This window comes from Dreissena polymorpha, chromosome 7, assembly GCF_020536995.1.
Source record: "Dreissena polymorpha isolate Duluth1 chromosome 7, UMN_Dpol_1.0, whole genome shotgun sequence".
NCBI lineage: Eukaryota > Metazoa > Mollusca > Bivalvia > Myida > Dreissenidae > Dreissena > Dreissena polymorpha.
The window spans coordinates 45649153-45671094 of NC_068361.1; the positions used below are offsets into that span (position 1 = coordinate 45649153).

At 33.9% G+C, this 21942-nt stretch overlaps 1 protein-coding gene across 1 annotated transcript; it reads left to right on the forward strand.

Annotated features, from left to right (window-relative positions):
- Positions 1–2523: 2523 nt before the first annotated feature.
- Positions 2524–19865, forward strand: LOC127838899 (uncharacterized). Its single transcript, XM_052366967.1, has 4 exons — positions 2524–3802; positions 15642–15707; positions 17386–17659; positions 17967–19865. Exons 1-3 carry the CDS (start codon positions 3716–3718, stop codon positions 17620–17622), a joined length of 390 nt encoding a protein of 129 aa, XP_052222927.1. The 5' UTR covers positions 2524–3715; the 3' UTR covers positions 17623–17659; positions 17967–19865.
- The last annotated feature ends 2077 nt before the right edge of the window (positions 19866–21942 follow it).

The following is a 21942-nucleotide window of genomic DNA, read 5'->3' on the forward strand; positions in this document are numbered from 1 at the left end:
CTTATAATCAACCAAGTGAAATAACAACTTTTTGGACTGTTACGATATTGACTCGTTTATGAATAATCATCATCTAAATTTCTTAAATAATAACGTGTTTGTAACGGTATGAATATACATGTATATAATTCAGAAAACACGTGTTTTACTTACATATAGTCTTTAAAATGAAATTGTTTTTGTACGTCCTAGTCTTGAGAAGTACGTTAATTTTATTCCATTTATGCCTAGCGTCTAGAAAAAAGGCCATGGCAAACAGCGTAGACCCAGATGAGACGTCGCATGATGCGGCGTCTCATCAGGGTCTGCGCTGTTTGCTTAAATGAATGTATGTAAGAAATATGTTTAATTTAGAAATAAATAAACTAGACACCCCTAATTTTGGAAAAAAATATCCAATTAAGAAGGATGGGAGTGTCCACAAGGCATAAATGGGTTAACAGTTGGATAAAGCCAGCATGCAGAGAGACCTAGCTAAGGAATGTTTTTGAGCCTGTGGTATAGAGGTCAAAGTTACTGTTTATAACTTAAACTGTTTATAATGGAACCGAACCGAAAGTTTATTCATAAAACTTGAACAAGTCCAGTTCATCTTTATAAATTCAAACCTGACAATATATGTACAGAATAGATGCACATTTTCTGATCAATTACCCAAGTTTGGTTTGGGGCATTGCAATTTAACGCTATTTGTGATACCTTGCATGCAGACGAGGCTTGGGATTGCCTTTGGGACCAGTCAGATCAAATCAAGATCACTGTTACTAAAATAGAATAACGATTTCCGCTTAAAAACTTAAGTTGCAATAGAGGCCCATTCTTAAGATAATAGACTAGACTAAGAGCCAAGAAAAGTACGTCCAGCGTTTGAATATAAGCATGATTTTACTCGTGATTATTTCATCAACAAAATGGTCTAGATGTAGATAGAGGTGGTTAATACTAAGTTTGACTCAAAATTGAAGAAATTCTTCAATATCCACCGTTAAAATGGTCTTTTCACAGATGTTGGCATGTATAGAAGTGTGTCATTAAATGCTTTATAGTGATGAATGTACACATTGGATCTTAAAAGAACAGTAAAAAAACAAGAATACAATCAAATAAAGAAACAAGAAATATCTTTAAACAAGATGTGTGTTGTGAAACACAATGTCCCACTATATGACGTTTGACCTTGAAGGATGACCTTGACCTTGACCCTTCACCACTCAAAATGTGCAGCTCCTTGAGATACACACGCATTTCAAATATAAAATTGCTAGCTTCAATATTGAAGAAGTGACATTACATGAGCAATTTTGACCCATATATTTGACCTTGAGGGATGACCTTGACCTTTACCTTTCACCACTCAAAATGTGCAGCTCCATGAGATACACATGCATGCCAAATATCAAGTTGCTATCTTCAATATTGCAAAAGTATTCATAAAAAAAGCGATTTGGGCCACATATATTCGACCTCTGACCTTGAAGGATGACCTTGACCTTTCACCACTCAAAATGTGCAGCTCCATGAGATACACATGCATGCCAAATATCAAGTTGCTATATTTAATGTTGCAAAAGTGAACATTAATTAAGCGATTTTGACCCATATATTTGACCTTCGACATTGAAGGATGACCTTGACCTTTCACCACTCAAAATGTGCAGCTCCATGAGATACACATGCATGCCAAATATGAAGTTCCTATCTTCAATATTGCAAAAGTTATGGCAAATGTTAAAGTTTGACGCAAACACACAAACAAACAAACACACAAACAAACCAACAGACAGGGCAAAAACAATATGTCCCCCACTATAGTGGTGGGGGACATAAAAATATCGCAATTGCATAATACAGTATTTCATGCATAATTCAGAGGTCCCGATAATGCATGTATTTGCTGTATACGCTATTATACAACATAAATATAAATACAGAAAGCATGCTTTAAGATGTGGACATTCATCGTGACTGTAAGTCGGACACATTAAGACGTTTAATTTTTTATACAACCATGCATTATTACAATGTAATGAACATACACCTCACTTACCGCCATAAATTCTCAGGACCATTATAAAAATGGGCCACGAAAATGCCTTGAAGCACTTACTATCAGAAATAAATCTGATTTGTATTTGCTGCAAAACTTAATTCAAAATCGCTGACTTGCATTTATTATGATTTACGATTTAAAAGCGGTATTCAAAGGCCGATTTTAATGGTCGTTTGCATATTAAACGCATATAGAACGCTTTGAATATACGTGAATGATAAAAAGCATGTTTGTCATTTTAGTTTGTATACACGTGTTTACTGCCGTTATTTTTAATTATTAGTCTAATTACCCATTTTTAATTAAATAGGTTTTAATCGCCGATTGAATCGATTTGATTAATACATTTTTGCCGCCTGTGCCATATCAAATAGCCAGCTATTCAAAAATTCGTAGCGGGGGTGCGAAGCCGTATCTCGTAATCTGAGTTATATTGTGTTAGCGCGCACGTTTGAAAGATATAAAGTCTAAAGCCAAACGTCTCTACCCGCTTCGGGAGTTAAAACAAACCATAGAGGATAAATGATATGTGGTCCTTGGATGGAGACGTTTTCTACTGTACTGTACTGTGGTCGTATATTTTAGCTTAATTGAAACATTCAACGCTAGTTTATCTTTGAAAACGTGTTAGAATGAATGTAAAGTTGTCTTGATAAAATAGTTAATTGTTAACAGAGTTATTTATCTGCTTAAATCGTCGAGTGTGCGGACAGAGTTGGTTTTCGTAACCGAGCTTTCAGACTTGTCGATTGTGTGCTTTTATTGTTTGTTTTTTTCTGATTTGTGATTGCTATTATGCGGTAATACGGTAGCAATTCTCAAACTTGGATAAGAAAGAATAGAAGACGTCTCAAAAGCAATCTGTTAAATCTGCGAAAAACAATAATTGAAACTTTATTAATACATGACGCAATGTTGCGCATTTACAGATACATCTATTGCATGTGACTTCCTTTTTATGGCTGAATTGACGACACCATTGTGATAGTGGAAAATCAATAAATTTGAAACATAACAAATTAAGTTAGTTATGAAGCAAAGTGCAATATAATTGAGAACTCTTGTGTGATAAATAAAACTTTAATCCGGCGCACTTTCACAATAGAGCATTCTCTATTAAATCGATGGATGGTCGTCATATCACGTGACTCTCAAACGACGTTTATAAGCACAACCAGCGTATAATATAACCTGAATGAAACTATGGATTGATAATATCGACGAGACAAAGCGTGTAGTTTATCTTATAATGAATTATAAAAAGGATGTTTAGACGCATTGAATAAACTGTTATTTGAAATATGATTTTCTGGTGATAAAACGTAGCGAACTTTATACCAAAATTCGTATTGCATTTACCGGTGTTTGGTGGAGAAATAACGCATAATTATTAATATTCAAATAATTGCCTTGAAATTCTAGCATTTAAACGTCTTAAAAAGAAAAACAATTGGAAGTGTTACAACTGAAAAACTATTTTAAAACACCGAAAGGGACAAATACCGAACGACTAAAATTGTGATTAAAAGCAAAAGTTTTGTGTTATAAAATAAAAAAAGCTTGTGCTTAATAATACACTAATAAAACAGCGATACATAAAGCGTCGGCGCGTGGTGCCATTTGAAATAACCGGAATTTCTAAGGAGGAATCTGTTGTCCGCAAGAATGAGGCGGAAGTCGGGCTCGGTGGCGAACACTGCAGTCGTGAAACTTGGAATGGCGTTCTTTGTTACTGATGACTGTCCTTATCAAGTAGGTCGATATCATCATCATCATCATCATCATCATCATCATCACCACCACCACCACCACCACCACCACCATCATCATCATCATCATCATCATCATCATCATCATCATCATCATCATCATCATCACATCATCATCATCATCATCATCATCATCATCATCATCATCATCATCATCATCTTCTTCTTCTTCTTCTTCTTCTTCTCCCTCTTCTTCTTCTTCTTCTACTTTTTCTACTTCTTCATCGTCATATCATCATAGTTGTTGGTGTAATCTTCATCATCAGCAAATTTAATAATGACGCATCTTTAGCAAAATCATCATACTCATTATGATATGATATTTATAGACCTCGCCATCATTATCATGTAAAAAGATAACTATCATTGTCACCATCATTATCATCAACAATAAGTCATCATCTCCTTTTCAATCATCATCACAAAGGTCCTTCTCGTCACTCCTTCCATCTTCTCCTCATCATCCATAAAAAAGCACCATTATTAATTATTTTCATAAAATTAGATAATTATGTTCATTGTTTTTCGTCACGAATAGTTGCGAATTAATGTCTTACCAACATCAGTATTTATCTTTGCATAGCAACATCAACAATGAGCAACACAATTTTGATTCTCATTTACCTTCACGATCTTTGCACTGGTTTAAATTTCATGGTATCGAATAAGCAGCAATACAAAGGGGAACATCAACCTTTCATTCAATCGAATCGTATTCACATTGAATCTCATTGGTCTTCTTGTTTGAGTTCTTATAGAAGAATGTCAGGTTTTACATGCAAGTATGGGTTCAAACTTGGGTTAAAATTGTAAATGTCTGATTTTACAGTTGATGTCGAATTAAAAATTTGAGTAGCATGGCTTTAAAGTACTGATCTTATTATTTGACGGGTGTTGTCTCATTTAAATTAAACCAACATGCTAACTACTATTTTTATTTCACGTGGCCGCATATATAAACCCATTTATGCCTAGCGTCTAGAAAAAAAGGCCTTTGCAAACAGCGTAGACCCAGATGAGACGCCGCATGATGCGGCGTTTCATTAGGGTCTGCGCTGTTTGCTTAAAGGAATTTCTGTAGGAAATATTCTAAATACAGAAATACATATTCTAGACATTTCTAATTTTGGAAATAAATTGATCCAATTTAGAAGCATGGGAGAGTGCACAAGGCATAAATGGGTTTAAACATAATCACATTGAACAAAACATATATGTTATGTTCAATGTGATTATGTTTTAATATATATTCGAAAATGTGAACATAAGAAAAGTAAATATATAATATATATAAAATATGTAAAAATACTACTAGCTGTTTAATATTTAGTCAAATTGTACTTACAACACCTTTCTCGATGTAAATATAGTATTTATGAGGATAAGTGAAATTTCAGTGAATTTTTTTTTTCGTCTCTTCACCTATGTTTAGTTCCATTTTTCTTAACCCTTTGCATGCTGGGAAATTTGTCGTCTGCTAAAATGTCGTCTGCTGAATTTCTAAAATTAGCATTTTCTTTGATTTTTTTTCAAAGAATACTATCAGTATAGCAAACAGTTGTTCTGTGGCGTCTCATCTGGATCCAAAGTGTTTGCAAAGGCCTTCAAAATTCGGTTCCAGCGCTAAAAGGGTTAGCACGGGTAATGTTCAGAACGGTTTAGGTTTAGTCACTATTTATTTAGATGTCGAAATATTTACTGTGGGTGGAATAATATTAAAGCAAACCAACAATATAATGTTTGCTTTATTCGATAAACAAAACTCTGAATTTTCGTATTTACGCTGTTTTGTAATTAAGAAATAGGATTGACGAATTAGTCCAATTTGATGACTCAACGTTATAGTTAAACAACATTGGTTGCTTAAGAAAAAATCCAATACATTATGACACAATGGTCGTTCTGGTTATTACCTGTCCATTCAAAACAAAGTCATATTTACGAAATAATGACAAGGGGTTAAATCAGATTAAATAGTTTAGTCTGTCTTATGTTACCTATTGTTGTAGAACTCTCGTTATATTTTAAGCAACACAGAGTATCGAATTCCTGGCTTTGTCAAAAATGCCGTTGACAATTGACCAGTGAAAGTTATTTTTGAAACAATTGACATTCTGGTGACATTAACTTATCGACAGACATTAAACAAATAGGAACGGGCTGAATAACTTTCCATATAATAACTTTTCACTTTCTGTTGTAACATGCAAGAATTTTAAAATGGGACTTGTTTACAACGTCTAGAATATTCATGGTCATATGCTAGAACAAGCATTTTGATGTAAGGGATCCTGAATTATACATTGTATTCATTAGGTATTGTGAATTATGATTGTATCGATGCATTTATTGATATATTTCAAGGAAAAATGGCTAGCGTCCAACAGTGTCGCGTTTTGTCTGGGATTCATAACACAATTATTTTAGGTTAAGAAAATGAAGCATTGTTACATACATGTCTAAAACCAGCACCTTTTAACTGAACATATTTTGCCAACTTATCATATTTTAGTATATATTATAATTAAAAAGTATTTATTATTAACATACATGGCAACACTCGTTTCCAATGGCATCTTAAAAACCCCGCCAAATAAATAAACAAAAAACAACAACAAAAATACGGATTGCAGTCGGTCATAAAACAAGGAGACGGTTATTATTTGAAAAATTTCTGTAGACGAAGGCGATGTCCCTAAGGTAAATCCAGTATTTAAATTAGGAGAACACCCGTCATATACGCAGAAAGCGTTAAAATAGTTCTTAAGTGTTCGTGTCTTTTAATTTTAATTGACTTAAAAAACTTACGTTGTTACCACGCAAACAGCGCGGTATCGAGTTACATTCGCACTCAGCTCTTTCAAACATATGCATAATTAAATGTACCGGTTAATGACTGCCTTGCAAACGAAACTTACTTTCATTAGAACCGGTGCCATTTAGCGAACAATTAATTATGTTCGACGGAACGGTTCTTTAACAAGTAAATTGGATTCTGACACATGAGAACTTGCGTTGCTGGAGGCGAACCATGAGGCAAAAGATCTGCAGCTGATTTGAGACGCGTTCCGAGAAAACGGGGCTTAATGCATGTGTGTAAAGTGTCATTCGAGATTAGCCTGTGCAGTGCGCACAGACTAATCAGGGACGACACTTTCCGCTTTTATGGTACTTTTAGTTTCAAGGAAGTCCCTCCTTACCGAAAATCAAGTTTAGGCGGAAAGTGGCATCCCTGATTAGCCTGTGCGGACTGCACAGGCTAATCTGGGATGACACTGTACGCACATGCATTTAGCACTGTTTTCTCAGAACATGCCTCATTTCATCGGTCGATCATCCGTTTCTATTTAACAGAGACTTAATTTGTTCAATACTCATCGTACAATGTATTTGCAGGAAACAAGGGCGACCCCGAATATTTTTTTCAGATGAGGTTGCAAATATTTCGCAGTCGCCGTTTCCGCCACTTAACAATCGAAACGCAGTGGCATGCACTGCTGTGTAAATACGTTACAACACCCGCGATGCTGATAAAGATTACAGTTCGCCTCCGCAATTTGACGCGTATTGTTAACCCATTTACGCCTGGTGGACTCTCCCATCCTTGTAAATTGGATCAATTTATTTCCAAAATTAGGGATGTCTAGTATATTTATTTCTCTATTCAAATATTTCTTTCAGAAACTCTTTTAAGCAAACAGCGCAGACCCTGATGAGACGCCGCATCTTGCGGCTTCTCATCTGGGTCTACGCTGTTTGCCGAAGCATTTTTAATAGACGCTAGGCCTAAATGGGTTAATAACATACCGTAGAAACTGTTATAGGCTGGAATTCTAGGTGACGCCTTTTGATATTCAGTCCTGGAAAGTGAGGGGGTCTTCACTGGGAACATTAAGAGTTGTATGCATCACTAAACAAAAGATTATAGCAGCAATTAAATATTATTTGTGATTATTACTATTATGTTAACTCCCTTAAATTTTATAAAACTATGAACGTCAAATACGATCTGGTGCTTATTTGAATTTTGTATAGACGCGTTGACCTAACCATGCAGTGAAAGCATACCTCCTGTATTAATTTGAAGTCATTAGAATAGTTTTAATACGCGTTTCCACTTCGGTAAGCTTCTCGTGGATTATGCACACTCGTAAAGCTGTGACGTACATTGATTTTTCGCGTTAGAGCTTGGATTAAAAATTATATTCAGAACATAAAGGTGAAGTTTTGGAACGGGTTAAGCAAAAAGATCGAACGTACTAATACAATTGCATCACGTGGCTCGAAAAAGACCAATCGAAACTATTGTTTTGATTTAAAAGAACTTAAGCAATGTGACGCCTTTTTTAAATAAACTGTTTTTCTAAATAATCTTAGACAAATCGTCACTCCCGCGACATAATACGCTTAAGAATAATAATATAATAGTCTACGCAAAGTCAAACAATGGTTTGTTTACGATGTTTATTTTTGTAAATTACTCAGTTTCGGCTCATTATTACAAAGGATAAAAACGTATCGATTTAAAAGACAGCAATTTAAAAGACGGCAGAAGAACGTATATTAGCCGGTGCAAATATTCGCCAACGCAATTAGAAAAATGACCTTCCGATACTTACACTAAAGAGCGACCGAACGATCAGATGGATGCACCATACATACAGACTGACGAACGTTCGGGCTGACAGACATACAGACAAACAAACAAGACAGATTTACGGACGGACAAATACTTAAACGAACGGAATACTTAAGCGACTACTCCATTACTAATCATAATGCCCTTTGGGCCACCTAATGGAGTTTTTTCTTTCAAATTCATTTGTATTTTCTTTTTTTGACACCCACATGTCTATTCGCTTGTTCGGACGATCGAACGGACGAACGGACAAAATACATACACGAACAGAGCGTCATTTGTGGTGTTAGTAAAACTGGATCTTTCCGCCTGATGTGAAATTTTGGATAAATCATTATGTTATAATAAAACAGAGAATTTATCGTATAGTCACTTCAACATATGACCACACGTTCTTAAGGACCTTCGTATATCGGTCGTAAAGTTTGATGGAAGTGTTTGATTTTCGTTTTTAAGATAAATATCGACACCAATAAAACAATAAACACCACACATATGGTACGAAATTCCATACTTGGCATGGGTTAAGCAAACATTTAATTCGCGCAAATATTTACCGCTTCAATGTAATGCCTAATTTTAAACGCAAAAGAAAAAGGCAAATATTGGTGTACTAATAATACTCGTATTATAAACATAAATTTGAGCGTACCTTTTTTTATAAGTGATATATATTTGTGATGTGTGCAAACAGTTAAAATATTAACAAGTCGGTATTCACAAGAAATCAAAAGGGTTCAAAGTGAATTAAAACTCGTTAAACATGAAAATCCACAAAAATATGCGATGTGCATTTAATTCTCACGTCATATCTGTAAGCATGTATGTATAACTTAACCTGATTTTCGATAGCAGGTTGCATTTCGGAAAAAAACTCAGGGATACTCTTTATCGGAGTATTGGTTCCTTTTCGTTCGATAAAAAGAGCAAAATAATTGGACAAGAGTTAAAAAATACAAACCGTCATAGAAAAACAACAACATTACATCTTATCAAAACCTATCATTACGATTGATATTGCTATTGGGTGGGGGGGGGATATTTCATATATCGATTATTCGCATTAGTTTTTAAATATCAACGTGCTTCAACAAGCAGACAGACAGACAGACAGACAGTCTGTCCGTCGGCTTAAATAAGTAATCTTTAATAACATAATTGTCTTAACAATTGTTGTTTTAATGATTTCAAAAGATCAGTAATCTTCATTTGACACTAGATCGACTTACTAGTATTTGGGGGTCGGGGGTTTCATTATTATATTGTCGGAAAGATTTGATTTTAGTATGCTATATCACTATACTACTATACTTTAGTTTTCAATAGTATTTAGAAGTTTATATAGGAAGCCTTAACAAGATCATCTACTGTTTAAACGGACAGATTATAAGCCTCGACATCCCTGTGGTATTTTATGTGTGGTTGATTAATGATTGTAGTTTGATATCAAAGATATTTAATCGCCGGATTTTTAATACTGATTTTGGATCTTTTAATTGAGTGATTTAACGTTTTAGAGATTGACTTGGCGACTGCCTTTAACAACGAATGGATGAATGTGTGTGTGTTCATGACTGAATAAATAAGGGAACGAATGGAAGAATGAGGGAACGAACATACATATATGGCTGAATAAATAAATTAATGAATTAAAATAAATGAATGAATCCAAATGAATGAATTTATGGATTCATATATGATTTAACGAATTTATGCACGAATGAATTAATGAAATAATGTATAAATGAATTGATACATAAATAAATGAATGAATGAATGAGTGTATGTATGGATGAATGCATGCACGAATGGATGAATGAATTAATTAATTAATTAATGCATGAATGAATATGGGAGAGATGGAAGGTGTTAAATGGGAAAAGAGTGAAGGAAAAAGAAAGAGGAGAAGAAGAAATAAACAAATTAAATTAGAAATGAATGAAATAGTATATCTTAATTTCTTAACTATTCCGCGGTTAAAATAAAACGCATAATAACCCATGCTCATTCCCGTATAACTTATAAATGTTCATAGTAAGACCGTGCCAAAAAAATCAAGGTCGTTCATTGTTCTTCTGACATTGTTACCATATATTCGGGCTTACGTTTAAGTTAAATAATACCAGTCTGGATCGTATAAAAACCCACGGAGAAATATTTGTCTGGTCATCAAAACCTTCGCCAATGTTTATAACTATAGCCAACAAGCACCGTTTTAGTCGTGTTTGAATTATTTTTGTGTGCTTTCATAATGAAATAATCGTTATCATCTTTATTAACGTGCGTGTATTTGACACTCTGCCAAACAATTCAATTGCATGTATGTTAACGGGAATGTAATACTACATCCTTTTCGTTGCAGTTAATGAAAAAATGCTAATAAAAAGATTATAAAACACACAACATCAACAAAACATAAATCACATTTTTTTATTAAGATGTAGAGTAGATTACGAACACTTATTTTCATAAAGTGATACAACGATATGTTTCTGATGAATTTTGTCATATATACAAATATGTTTTCCTGTTGTGAATTCAGCCATATAAAATAAATGGGCTGTGCTCCGTGAAAAGGGGGTTTAATTCATGTCCGTAAAGTGTCGTCCAAGATTAGCCTGTGCATTCTGCACAGACTTATCAGGGACGACACTTTCCGCCTAAACTGGATTTTTGCTAAGAAGAGACTTTCTTGAAACGAAAAATTAACAATTTTAAAACCAGCGATTCGTACATGTATATCCGTTTGCAAAGTCAGTCATACGGGTACATATACCGAAGGCGACATGAAAGCGTGAAAACATCAATCAAGTGCTTCGATCGATATGTTTGGATCGATCCTAAAAGCTGGTTCAATTCACTGTAAGATATGTAGATCATTTTCGTGGCTAAACAGAATTATTTATCAAAGCCGGAATTTATATCACTGGTTTTATGAATTATTCAGGATATTCCGAGAGCCCACCAAAAATGAAGTTTCTAGATGAGCCGCGTTCTAAGAAAACTGGGCTTAATGCATGTGCGTAAAGTGTCGTCCCAGATTAGCCTGTGCAGTCCGCACAGGCTAATCAGGGACGACACTTTCCGCTTTATTTTTTTTTTTAGTTTCAAGGAATTCCCTCCTTACCGAAAATCAAGTTTAGACGGAAAGTGTCGTCCCTGAACAAGGCTCAAATACTTAGAGAAATCCTAGAAGCTAGCTCCCCTATAGGTGTTTCTTGGCATTGATTATTTTGTATGTAATGTTATTTGGATATCTCTTGCACATAGTTATTTTTCTTATACATGTATATGCATTGAAGAGCCGTGTTTGAATGCGTTATTATACATGTCCTGTTTTTTTCTTTTCTAAGATCATGTTTTTCCTTCGTCGATCGTTATTCCATAGCAAGTGCGAAAAATCCGTGCGAAAAAAACTGATTAGAAAGCGCAGCCCTATGAATTTTGTATAAGCAACGGGAACAGCCGGGATGGTAAATTGACGCCGGACTTTTACACAAAATCTTTTCTGTAGATCTCGTCTAAAACCCGGCAAATATTTTGTACCGAGACCCGAGACATGCTGTTCCTTTTCCTGGCAATGTCGATCAATTCAGTGCATTGGATGTTCGATCTATAGAAATTACTTGTACGGTGTTCAAAGACTCTTTTGTTTAACGCTTTTAAAGTAAGTGATATTTTCGGTGACGTTGCACTTTAAGGCATTATAAAAGTCAACGCGATTTTCAGCCTCTATTGATTGGAATGCAATGAAATCTGCGCGTGCGATGGTCGATGGAACATCGAGAATATAATCGGGTTTCAGGTAATTCTTTCCGCAACACGAACGCCTTTTCAAGAAAACGCATTTAACTTGAGACGATTAAATGGAAAGTGGGCAATAAATTATTTAACAAGAATGTAGCACGACGGAAATGTAAATATCGGTCTCTCGCGACAGACATGTAAAGCGATTGTCGTTTTGATAAATTGGATAACTATGGAGTTGGATATTTTTGAAAAATATCTGGAATAATTAATGGAAAGAATGCATTCTGCTAAGCGAAAATCAAACATTTCAAACATAAAGTGTCAACGTAAGGATGACGTCATAAGTGAAGACGATGTCACGGATACAAGTACCGGAAGTTGTTTTGCTAGCGACACTGACGAAGATGAAGACGAAGTTGAACGAGTTAAGATGATTGATAATACGATAATACGGGATATAGTTCTGGATAAAAATAATGGAACCAAGAAAAATAACAATTATTTTGCAATGCCATTGGTATGTTTTGTTACAGTAACTATTGATTATTTCTAATAGGTTTATTGATGTTAAATAGGAAAAAATACATACGATAATGTCAGTAATACAAAAATAACAAATGTGAAAAAGTAAACACCTGAAAATTACTCACTAACAATATTTTGCAATACAATTCATTTTTTTACATAATCAGAGGGGGTAATCACGTGATAGTCAAGATGGCGACGTCCATATCGAGACGGTTATTTTTCGCCGTTTTATACCCTTTATTACTTCTGTTTATTTTTTAAATGACGATCACTTTCCAGCCATATCAGTAAAAAGGTGATTAGCGTTTATTTCGTATTTAAATTCGCTTTACATCTCGACTTTTTTCCCCGCAAATTTTCTAAGTGGAGCCCTAATTAGGTCATCCCGCTAAGAAATTTCGCACCGAGTAGTAAAGTCGAGATATAGAGCGAATATTAACACGAAATAAAAGCCAGTAACTTTCTTCCTAATATGGCTGGAAAGTGAGCGGAATAAAAAAAATAACGGTAATACAGGGTATAAAACGACGAAAAATACCTGCCTCGGCATGGACGTCGCCATCTTGTTTGTCACGTGATTACCCCCTCTGATACTGTTTGTTTGTTTTTGTTTTTTATCGAGTGCACCGGGATTGTCTCCCATATGGCCATCGCCCCCAAAAAGACGTGTTAGTTGGTTACGGGGGATAGTGCAAGTACAGGAGACACCCCGTTCCAGAGGTGACCCTGGGTCTTTAAGTGCCCGGTGCATAGCACCTAGTACACTGCACCTCGGTTTAACGTCTCATGCGAAAGACGAGTTAGTAGGTTAGGTGCAGCGGGGAATCGAACCAGCGATCTCTGGATTGTGAAGCCAGTGTGTTACCACTAGACCACGGATCCGCTACTCTGATACTGTGCCATATACAAAATTTCGCGCTGACCCGGTTTGTACAGAATGGCTAGCAAAATATATAACCATGATAACCGTAATACAAAATAAACCAGTCAAATAGTTTAAAGTTAACTAACAAAAATAAAAATCCCGTCACGCCGTCAGCTACATGCTGTTAAGCCGATAAATCTTTGTTTGGGACCGGAAATGGCGGATCTCGACAACCAATGATTGGAAACAAAATCTAGATGACAAGTCCTGATAACGATTGACCCTGTTATGTCCGACAGGGGAAGAACAGTTATTGTAAAACATGATAAATTTTACTCGGTTGTTTCATCAATTTTCTTTAATGTGACGCTCGAATGTAAAATGCCGCTTAGATTTTAAGGGACTTGTTCACATTTTGGGGAAATGACGATTTTAAACATGATTGTCATAGATTAAAAAGCAACAGCATTTAGTTCAAACAGGCTAAATAACACTTTAAAGATAAATGTTTATAATATTGGTTAATTAATTCATACTCTATACTATTGGTTCATTTATTCATAATCATTAATCGAAATGTATATATAAAATAAAAAGCGTTTGTAACGCCTTTCCTTCAGAATTAGAAAAACGTGTACTACTAACACGGCGTTTGTAATTCCCTTCTCTACATTAAAATCAGCGCGGCGCTGAGAATTATAGCTTTTGATTCCAGATGTCCCGGGTTCAAATACCGCAGAAGGCAATATCTTTTTACTTGCTGTTTTAATAAGTTAAGACTATTTATACAAATAGATTTGTTCTTAAACATATTTAAAAACATTCATCAAAATCAGAAATTATGTGAACATGTCCCTTTCATGTACAACGCGAAGAGGGGTAAGTCCTCATTTGCCCATTGACTCATGTTTCAATTACACTCAAACACTGTTTTTTTTGTGACAGGAGTCAGAAAAAATGACCTATCTGCAATCTGAATGATTGTTCAAGTGTTAATGACGATCACAATCAACGTTGATGAAATAATTCTACACTTGCAACTTTGGTTTCTTGATAGGTGTGTTTTTAGGATGCCGCAAATCTGGTTGAATCTCGGTCATCTTGTCCTGACACAAATTCCAGACTCGACAAAACCAGCCTAGTAGTTCTGAGATAATAGTGTTTACATTGTCCTTAGTGTTGTATTCTTCAAGGGACAAAATCTACGCTTTAATGTTCATATTTACCGAGTTTCAAACTAAGTTAAGATGTAGGCTCTATTATAGTTGATACTTCGTTTCTCACGCAGCTGTGAATAATGGTACGTTATTCGTCACAAAGTATAGGAAGTCATTAGACCTTACTATTATGTTTCCTTACATGTGAAAACAACGGCTTATAACTTAAACTTCAACAAATAAACGTGTTAATTACTTTGATTTTGTATTTTTATCTTGCAAAATATAAGAAACTCTCAGTAACACGAAAGTGTCATCAAAACGGGCATGAAAAAGCCACCACACGAATTTCTTATCACGTTCTTAAAGTATTAGAATTTAGGAAAACATCGTTTAACCACAGAAAAGCCCACATGTCAAGGACCTGGTCGCGTTGTCCTCTTGACAAATTTCGATACATTAATGAACCCATCGAAGTAGAAGTGGGGTACTCTTCTGCGGATTTGATACAAAAATATTTGAAGATCGAACCAAACTGACAAATGTTTTGGGGATTATATTTGTTCAGTTGATATTTATTGCGATTTGTGCCGTTGATAGTTATTGGGATTATTTCCTATGTGTTGATGATCAGATACAAGTTGTGGCTACACATTTACCGGGTTTGTGTGTCATCATCATCATCATCATCATCATCATCATCATCATCATCATCATCATCATCATCATCATCATCATCATCATCATTTTTATCATCATATTATTTTTTTAGGAATAAATGAATACATACAAAATGAATACGGATTATAAAATATAATGAGCAAAACATAATAAAACATATCATGGAACAACAAAATAATGTAATGTATGCTCATTTCAACAGGAAACGGTGGAGACATACAACCGCTGTGTCGACATGGATGAAGAGAAAACTCGGAAAAATAGAAAGGTGAGATATATTTATTTTTATAAATCCCACACCTTAACAATCATATTAAAACAACAACAACCACATCAGCAACAAAACACACAAGAAGAGCGACATTATCACAATCAATAAAAATGGTACTGTTTTATAGATGTAAATATATAATAGTTACCGGGTATTTATTTTTTACTTAATTGTTTTAATGGTTATGGCGATGTTGTTGTTGTATGTTGTTGTTTATGTATTATTATTATTATAATTGTTTTCATTATTATCATCATTATCATTATCATTATCATTATTATTATTATTATTATTATTATTGTTGTTATTATTATTATTAATAATAATAATAATAATAATAATAATAATAATAATAATAATGATAATAATAATAATAATAATAATAATAATAATAATAATAATAATATTATTATTATTATTATTATTTTTATTATTATTATTTTTATTATTATTATTATTATTATTATTATTATTATTATTATTATTATTATTATTATTATTATTATTATTATTATGCTATTGATGATAGAATGTTGCTGTTTAAAACATCAAAGATTTAATGGCTAATAATTTTTTGCAAACTTTAAGATCAGAAACATGAAAGGCGTGCAAACTTATGTGGTAAACATAGTGTCAAAAGTTATTTTATGACATCTCATATCTTTTCCAAAATTGTGTACCTTAACTTTTATCAACAAACTAGCGGATGGTTTTAAATCCATATTGTGTAAACAGTACAGTTCTTAAATCTGCGAAGCGATAATAATACCAATATTTATAACACTTATATTGTGCCATGCATTTCTCGTGCGGTCTTCCAATTACTGTCATTGTTATCGAATTAAAGTATTGACCTAAATCTTATTATATTTAAGAATACACGATTATGTAACAGCTCGTAGGTAAACGCACATTTTTGTTCGACATATTCATTCAAAAAGCCAGATTTCTTCGTCGTCAACATTTCTCCTGAACTCTCCCTCATTATCACATTTTCTTCGTCGTCATCATCATCTTCGGCCTTATTCATCGTCGGTTTCATCATCATCACAGTCCCCACACTCCCGTCGCTCAAATCCGCAATACTTTTCGTTCGATTTGACCTAGATTAACCCATTTATGCCTATTGGACTCTCCCATCCTTCTAAATTGGAACAATTTATTTCCAAAATTAGGGGTGTCTAGTATATTTATTTCTATATTTAGAATATTTCTTACAGAAATTCCTTGAAGCAAACAGCGCAGACCCAGATGAGACGCCGCATCATGCGTCGTCTCATCTGGGTCTGCGCTGTTTGCCAAGGCCTTTTTTTTCTAGACGCTAGGCATAAATGGGTTAAATTATATACACGACATTGTATCGACATATATTCTAACACTAGATACATGTATGTTCATCTGTACTTATGTTATGCTTAAAATTCTATATTCATAACACGCGCTTTAACCTGCAACTTATTGTGAGCTAATTAATTAATTTAGTGCATTATTATATCCGTTTGCATCCGATGACACAGTTTAAACACATCTTCCGAAGGATGCTTCTTTATGGCAGAGTTGATGTTTATTGTTAACAGTATTGCACGTCGTAGATTGATATTGTAATTTTATTTCCGCATAAAGGTCAATGAAAGGTTAATGACCACGAACTTACAAATCTTTATCTAATCTTCAGGAAAAGAAGGACGGTAAATTCTTCAAGTTCGTCAAGAAACATTTCCTTCAACGGAAGGGATCCTCTAACGACGTCAAGGAAATCCACCTAGTACCGGAAGGGGAAGAGCTCAAGTGGGCATCGAGGAGCGCCGGAAGTGCTCAGTCGCGCTCGAGTAGCGACACCACCGGAAGTGAAGGCGATAAAATGAAAGTAGTGCACGATATGGCGGAGGAATACATTCAAGAAGACGTATGACGATCACAGGGGACTATTGGATTTTGGCATTTATTTTGTGAGTATGATTTGATCGTTTTTGTAACTTTCAATTTTGAAATACTTATACAGTTTTGATGGAAAACATTTTAAAGTATACAGGGAAAAAGGGCAGCTCCTTACTTAGGTAAGGCCTGTGACATGTTGAGTTTTGTGACAAAACACTATTTCTAAGATCCAGTCCTTACTAAGTGCGATATTTAAAAGTTGTTCCAAGTACCACCATGCCTTAAAACAACAACAATACCCAAAGCAGGATTTCAATATCTTTGTTTTATTTTTTCGCCACTTAATTGTGAATAATACAAACATCCGGCTATTTTCAGTTTTGTGACGAATATCGTAATAAAAAGACAAAACTCGCGATGTTCCACGAGATCTCACCGACACTTAACCATCTTACGTCACATCCGGTGTGGAAGAGGGTGAGAATCAGTTTCGCCATGAAATGATGCGACAGAAAGCAAAACGGCTGAAAATGATTAAAAAATGAACCCTCCCCTGTGGAAGATGACGAAAGTGTAATGTAAATATGGTACTTATTTATGCACAAAATATGCAAAACGTGTTCATAACTGACTATACTACTGTACTTTGTATCGTATTGCCATAGAACTGATTCTTGTATATGTTGTTCTTTGGGAAAATTACTAGTATTTCCTGACTTTGGAGTATCAAAGAAAAGTTGATTGAAACCATCGTAAATCATATAATTTACAATATTGACATTTATTTTAATTTAGTTATTATTGCTATTTTGTTAAAACATAAACGAGATGAGAGAAAGTAAAATGAAACACCATAATAAACGGAATCTTCAAACAATTGGCTAGAGTAATAGTATATGTATTAGGTATGTTAATTTAAATGTGGTGTTAATACTCACGAAAATATTGTTACAATCGACTAAAAGTAAAACTGTACGGCAATTAACTTTTTTGGATAGATCAAATCATCGCACATTGAATAATTGGGTTTCAATTATTATTTATAAATTTGTGAATGATAATACTTTGTATATCAAAAATGTAACAATTTCCTTACGATCGCTTTCGTGAGTATAGAATATTTCTGCTTCATATATTCTTAAATAATTATGTATGTGAGTTTATACCAGCGAATTAAGAACTACATGTACCTAACAACCATGGTGTTTTGTTAATTATCCTTATACTAGTAATTTAATGTAGTGTCTTATATTTTAAAATAACTTAAGAAAAATATACTTTGTGCCCATTTTTAAGAGTGTGGTTAAACCCATTCATTTAAATGATAAAAAAGTTACATTTAAACATTTATTTATTATGAACGCACATCTAGTCGTCGTTAAAAATTAATAACATTTACCAATCCGTCCAGTTCGTCTCGTTGTTTGATTATTGAATCATATGTGTTTAACATTACTTCCATTCGAAAAACGTTGTTGCGGCATGCTTTAATAGAACAAAAGTAGAACTAAAAATAGAGCGTAACCCCTCAATTTCAAAGACAATTTAACAAGATTATACCCCTCGACATGTGGTTAAGAGTAAATATTGACAATCCTTTGTGGTAAACGTGTGGGTTAGAACTGAATGTAAAATAATACAAATAAAGGTATTTGAAGTGTCAAATGAGTTCTTACCCATGGTGGTTTGTATGCTAAGCAAAAAGGTAAAAATAGTGACATGTAATGTTTGTTTTTATATATTACGCTCTTGTGATATCAAAGTTTGTTTAATATATAAAACAATTCTTTTTGTAATAGATGTAGTTGTAAAAAACATTATTATCTTTTGGGTTTCAAGTTCCGAATACAGTATTATTATTATCATTATTATTATTATTATGGGTTAAGTTTTCAGATTGTTATGGCTTCACTTCCAAAAACATGCTTATTGCTATTGTAAAATAAATTATATCGCTTAGGACAAATTGTCATTTAAATGTTTTATCATAGATAAACAGTATTAAATATACGTGCATAATGCATTTGATGAAAACCTTAACAAAGCAGAATTTCTCTATTTTCACATGGTGTACACAATACATTATTCTACACATGAAACATATTTTATCACTATTGTATCATGTTAATATAAACAATTATAAGATTATAAATTGTTATTGTGTTGATGTGTTGATTACTACTAATATAATGTACCAGTTAAGTCATTTAATTTTATATTTTATGAAATATGTTTTATTTTGCAATGAAACAATACAAATTAAACGTTAAAAATGTATTGTCGGTGTCTTTTTAATGTTATTCACATACATTAAGACGTAAGACCGATTTCATCATGTCTACAAAATATACGTATGTGAAACTCTAACTCAATACTGCTAGGCGGACATCCAACCCTCCAATATAGCATTAAAGCCGGGTCTGTTCTGAATAAAAAGTATTAGAAATGAGCTCCGCTCTGGGAAAACGGGACTTAATGCAAGTGTCGTCCTAGATTAGCCTTTGATGTCCGGACAGGCTTTTCAGGGACGACACTTTCCGCTGTTATGGAATTTTTCGTTTAAATGAAGTGTCTTCATAACAAAATGCCAGTAAAGGCGGAAAGTATCATCATTGATTACGCATATTGCATTAAGCCCTGTTTTCCAATAACGAGGCTAATAAATGATATAATATCAACCAACCATAACAGTGACGTCACATTTTGATGCATTTATGATACAGATTAGCAGTGTCTATGAAACCGATAACAAAACAGTGTCAATATGAAAAGACTGCCAAGATAACGTCAACCGATACTTATAAACCTATAAATAGAAAGAATGTCAGCGAGAACAACCCAACATTCAAGGAAAATACCAGTAATAATAATTACTGTGTTATGTAAAGGTAGACAATCGCCTGTCAAGTTCAGATATGATAACTGCAGTTATTTCCCTTAGAACTTCAAATTCATGTCACATTTTCGATATGTGTGTTTTAAGTTCAACGTTCGACCTTTTGCGATCCATAATCTGCATTTCATGAAGGATGGACCAACGGAGTTCACAGGGGTTTAAACACGGACTGCACAGAATGTAAACATAACGGTAAAAACTTTATTTTGGCAAATATCTCAAGTTATTGAAATACTTTTGGAAGAACCTTTACTGCATAAAGTACAATTTTTCTGGCAGTTTGTACCTTAAGAGTTAAGAATAAATCATTAAAAAGCCCTCCGTGCCGGTCGGGTTTTTTTATCCATTAACATATATATATATATATATATATATATATATATATATATATATATATATATATATATATATATATATATATATATATATATATATATATATATATATATATATATATATATATAGCATTGCCTTCACTCCTTTCAATTATGTGACTTTGTTGTGAAAGTAAACAAAAACAACATGTGCCATCAGGTTGCAGAATAAACGGGGTTTTCCGGGTTTTACACACGGGCTGGACAGAATGTAAACACACCGTTAAGAACCGTTAAGAACTTTATTTTTGCAAATGTCTAAAGTTATTGACATTCATTTGCAAAAATGTAAAGTGCATAAAAGACAGTTTTTCTTGCATTTTGTGCCGATATATTAAGGTATAAGAGACAATCATTGAATACTTCTTAAATCGGGGACAGTATTTCACGTTGCGTCAAGTATAACCGTATAAATGAATGCAGAACGCAAAGAATTTTTGAACAAGAACACATGCTTATCAAATAAAGCAATTCTGATGTATTTCACATTGCCATAAGCAGCATTAAAATCTGTATTTTATGCACTAGTTGAAATTCTTATGAAAAATTGTTTTAAAAAGTTATTCGAAAAAGCACCACTTACCGGTTCCCACAACGTCACGTGATCATGCACCCTGTATTCTTTTATGGGGCATATCGCAGGCTAATAGTGTATACATTTTTTTTAAAATATGGCGTCACTATATTTTTTATGCATGATTCCTTTACTCCTACGTCTCGTTTTAATAAACGTTCAGTAAAATATGCATCTTTGTCGTTAAAGGGGCCCTTTCAGGTTTTGGTAAATCAACAAAATAAAAAAAACAAGGGTATCAGTAAAACTGATGGATGCTCCCCAATACTGCTTTGTCGATATATGGTTTAATTGTGCGGAAAAAAGTGTGACATTGAGAAAATCTATTATTAGCCTCAGTGACCTTGACCCCAGTGACCTCAAACCTCATCAAAAAGGTAGAGGTCCATGCAAGGTACCTACTTCCCAAATATATAAGAGATCGATCCAATATTGAAGGCGCTGTGAGGAACTGTAACCAAAGTGTGTCCTTGAAAAAATATATTAATAAGCCTCGGTGACCTTGACCTT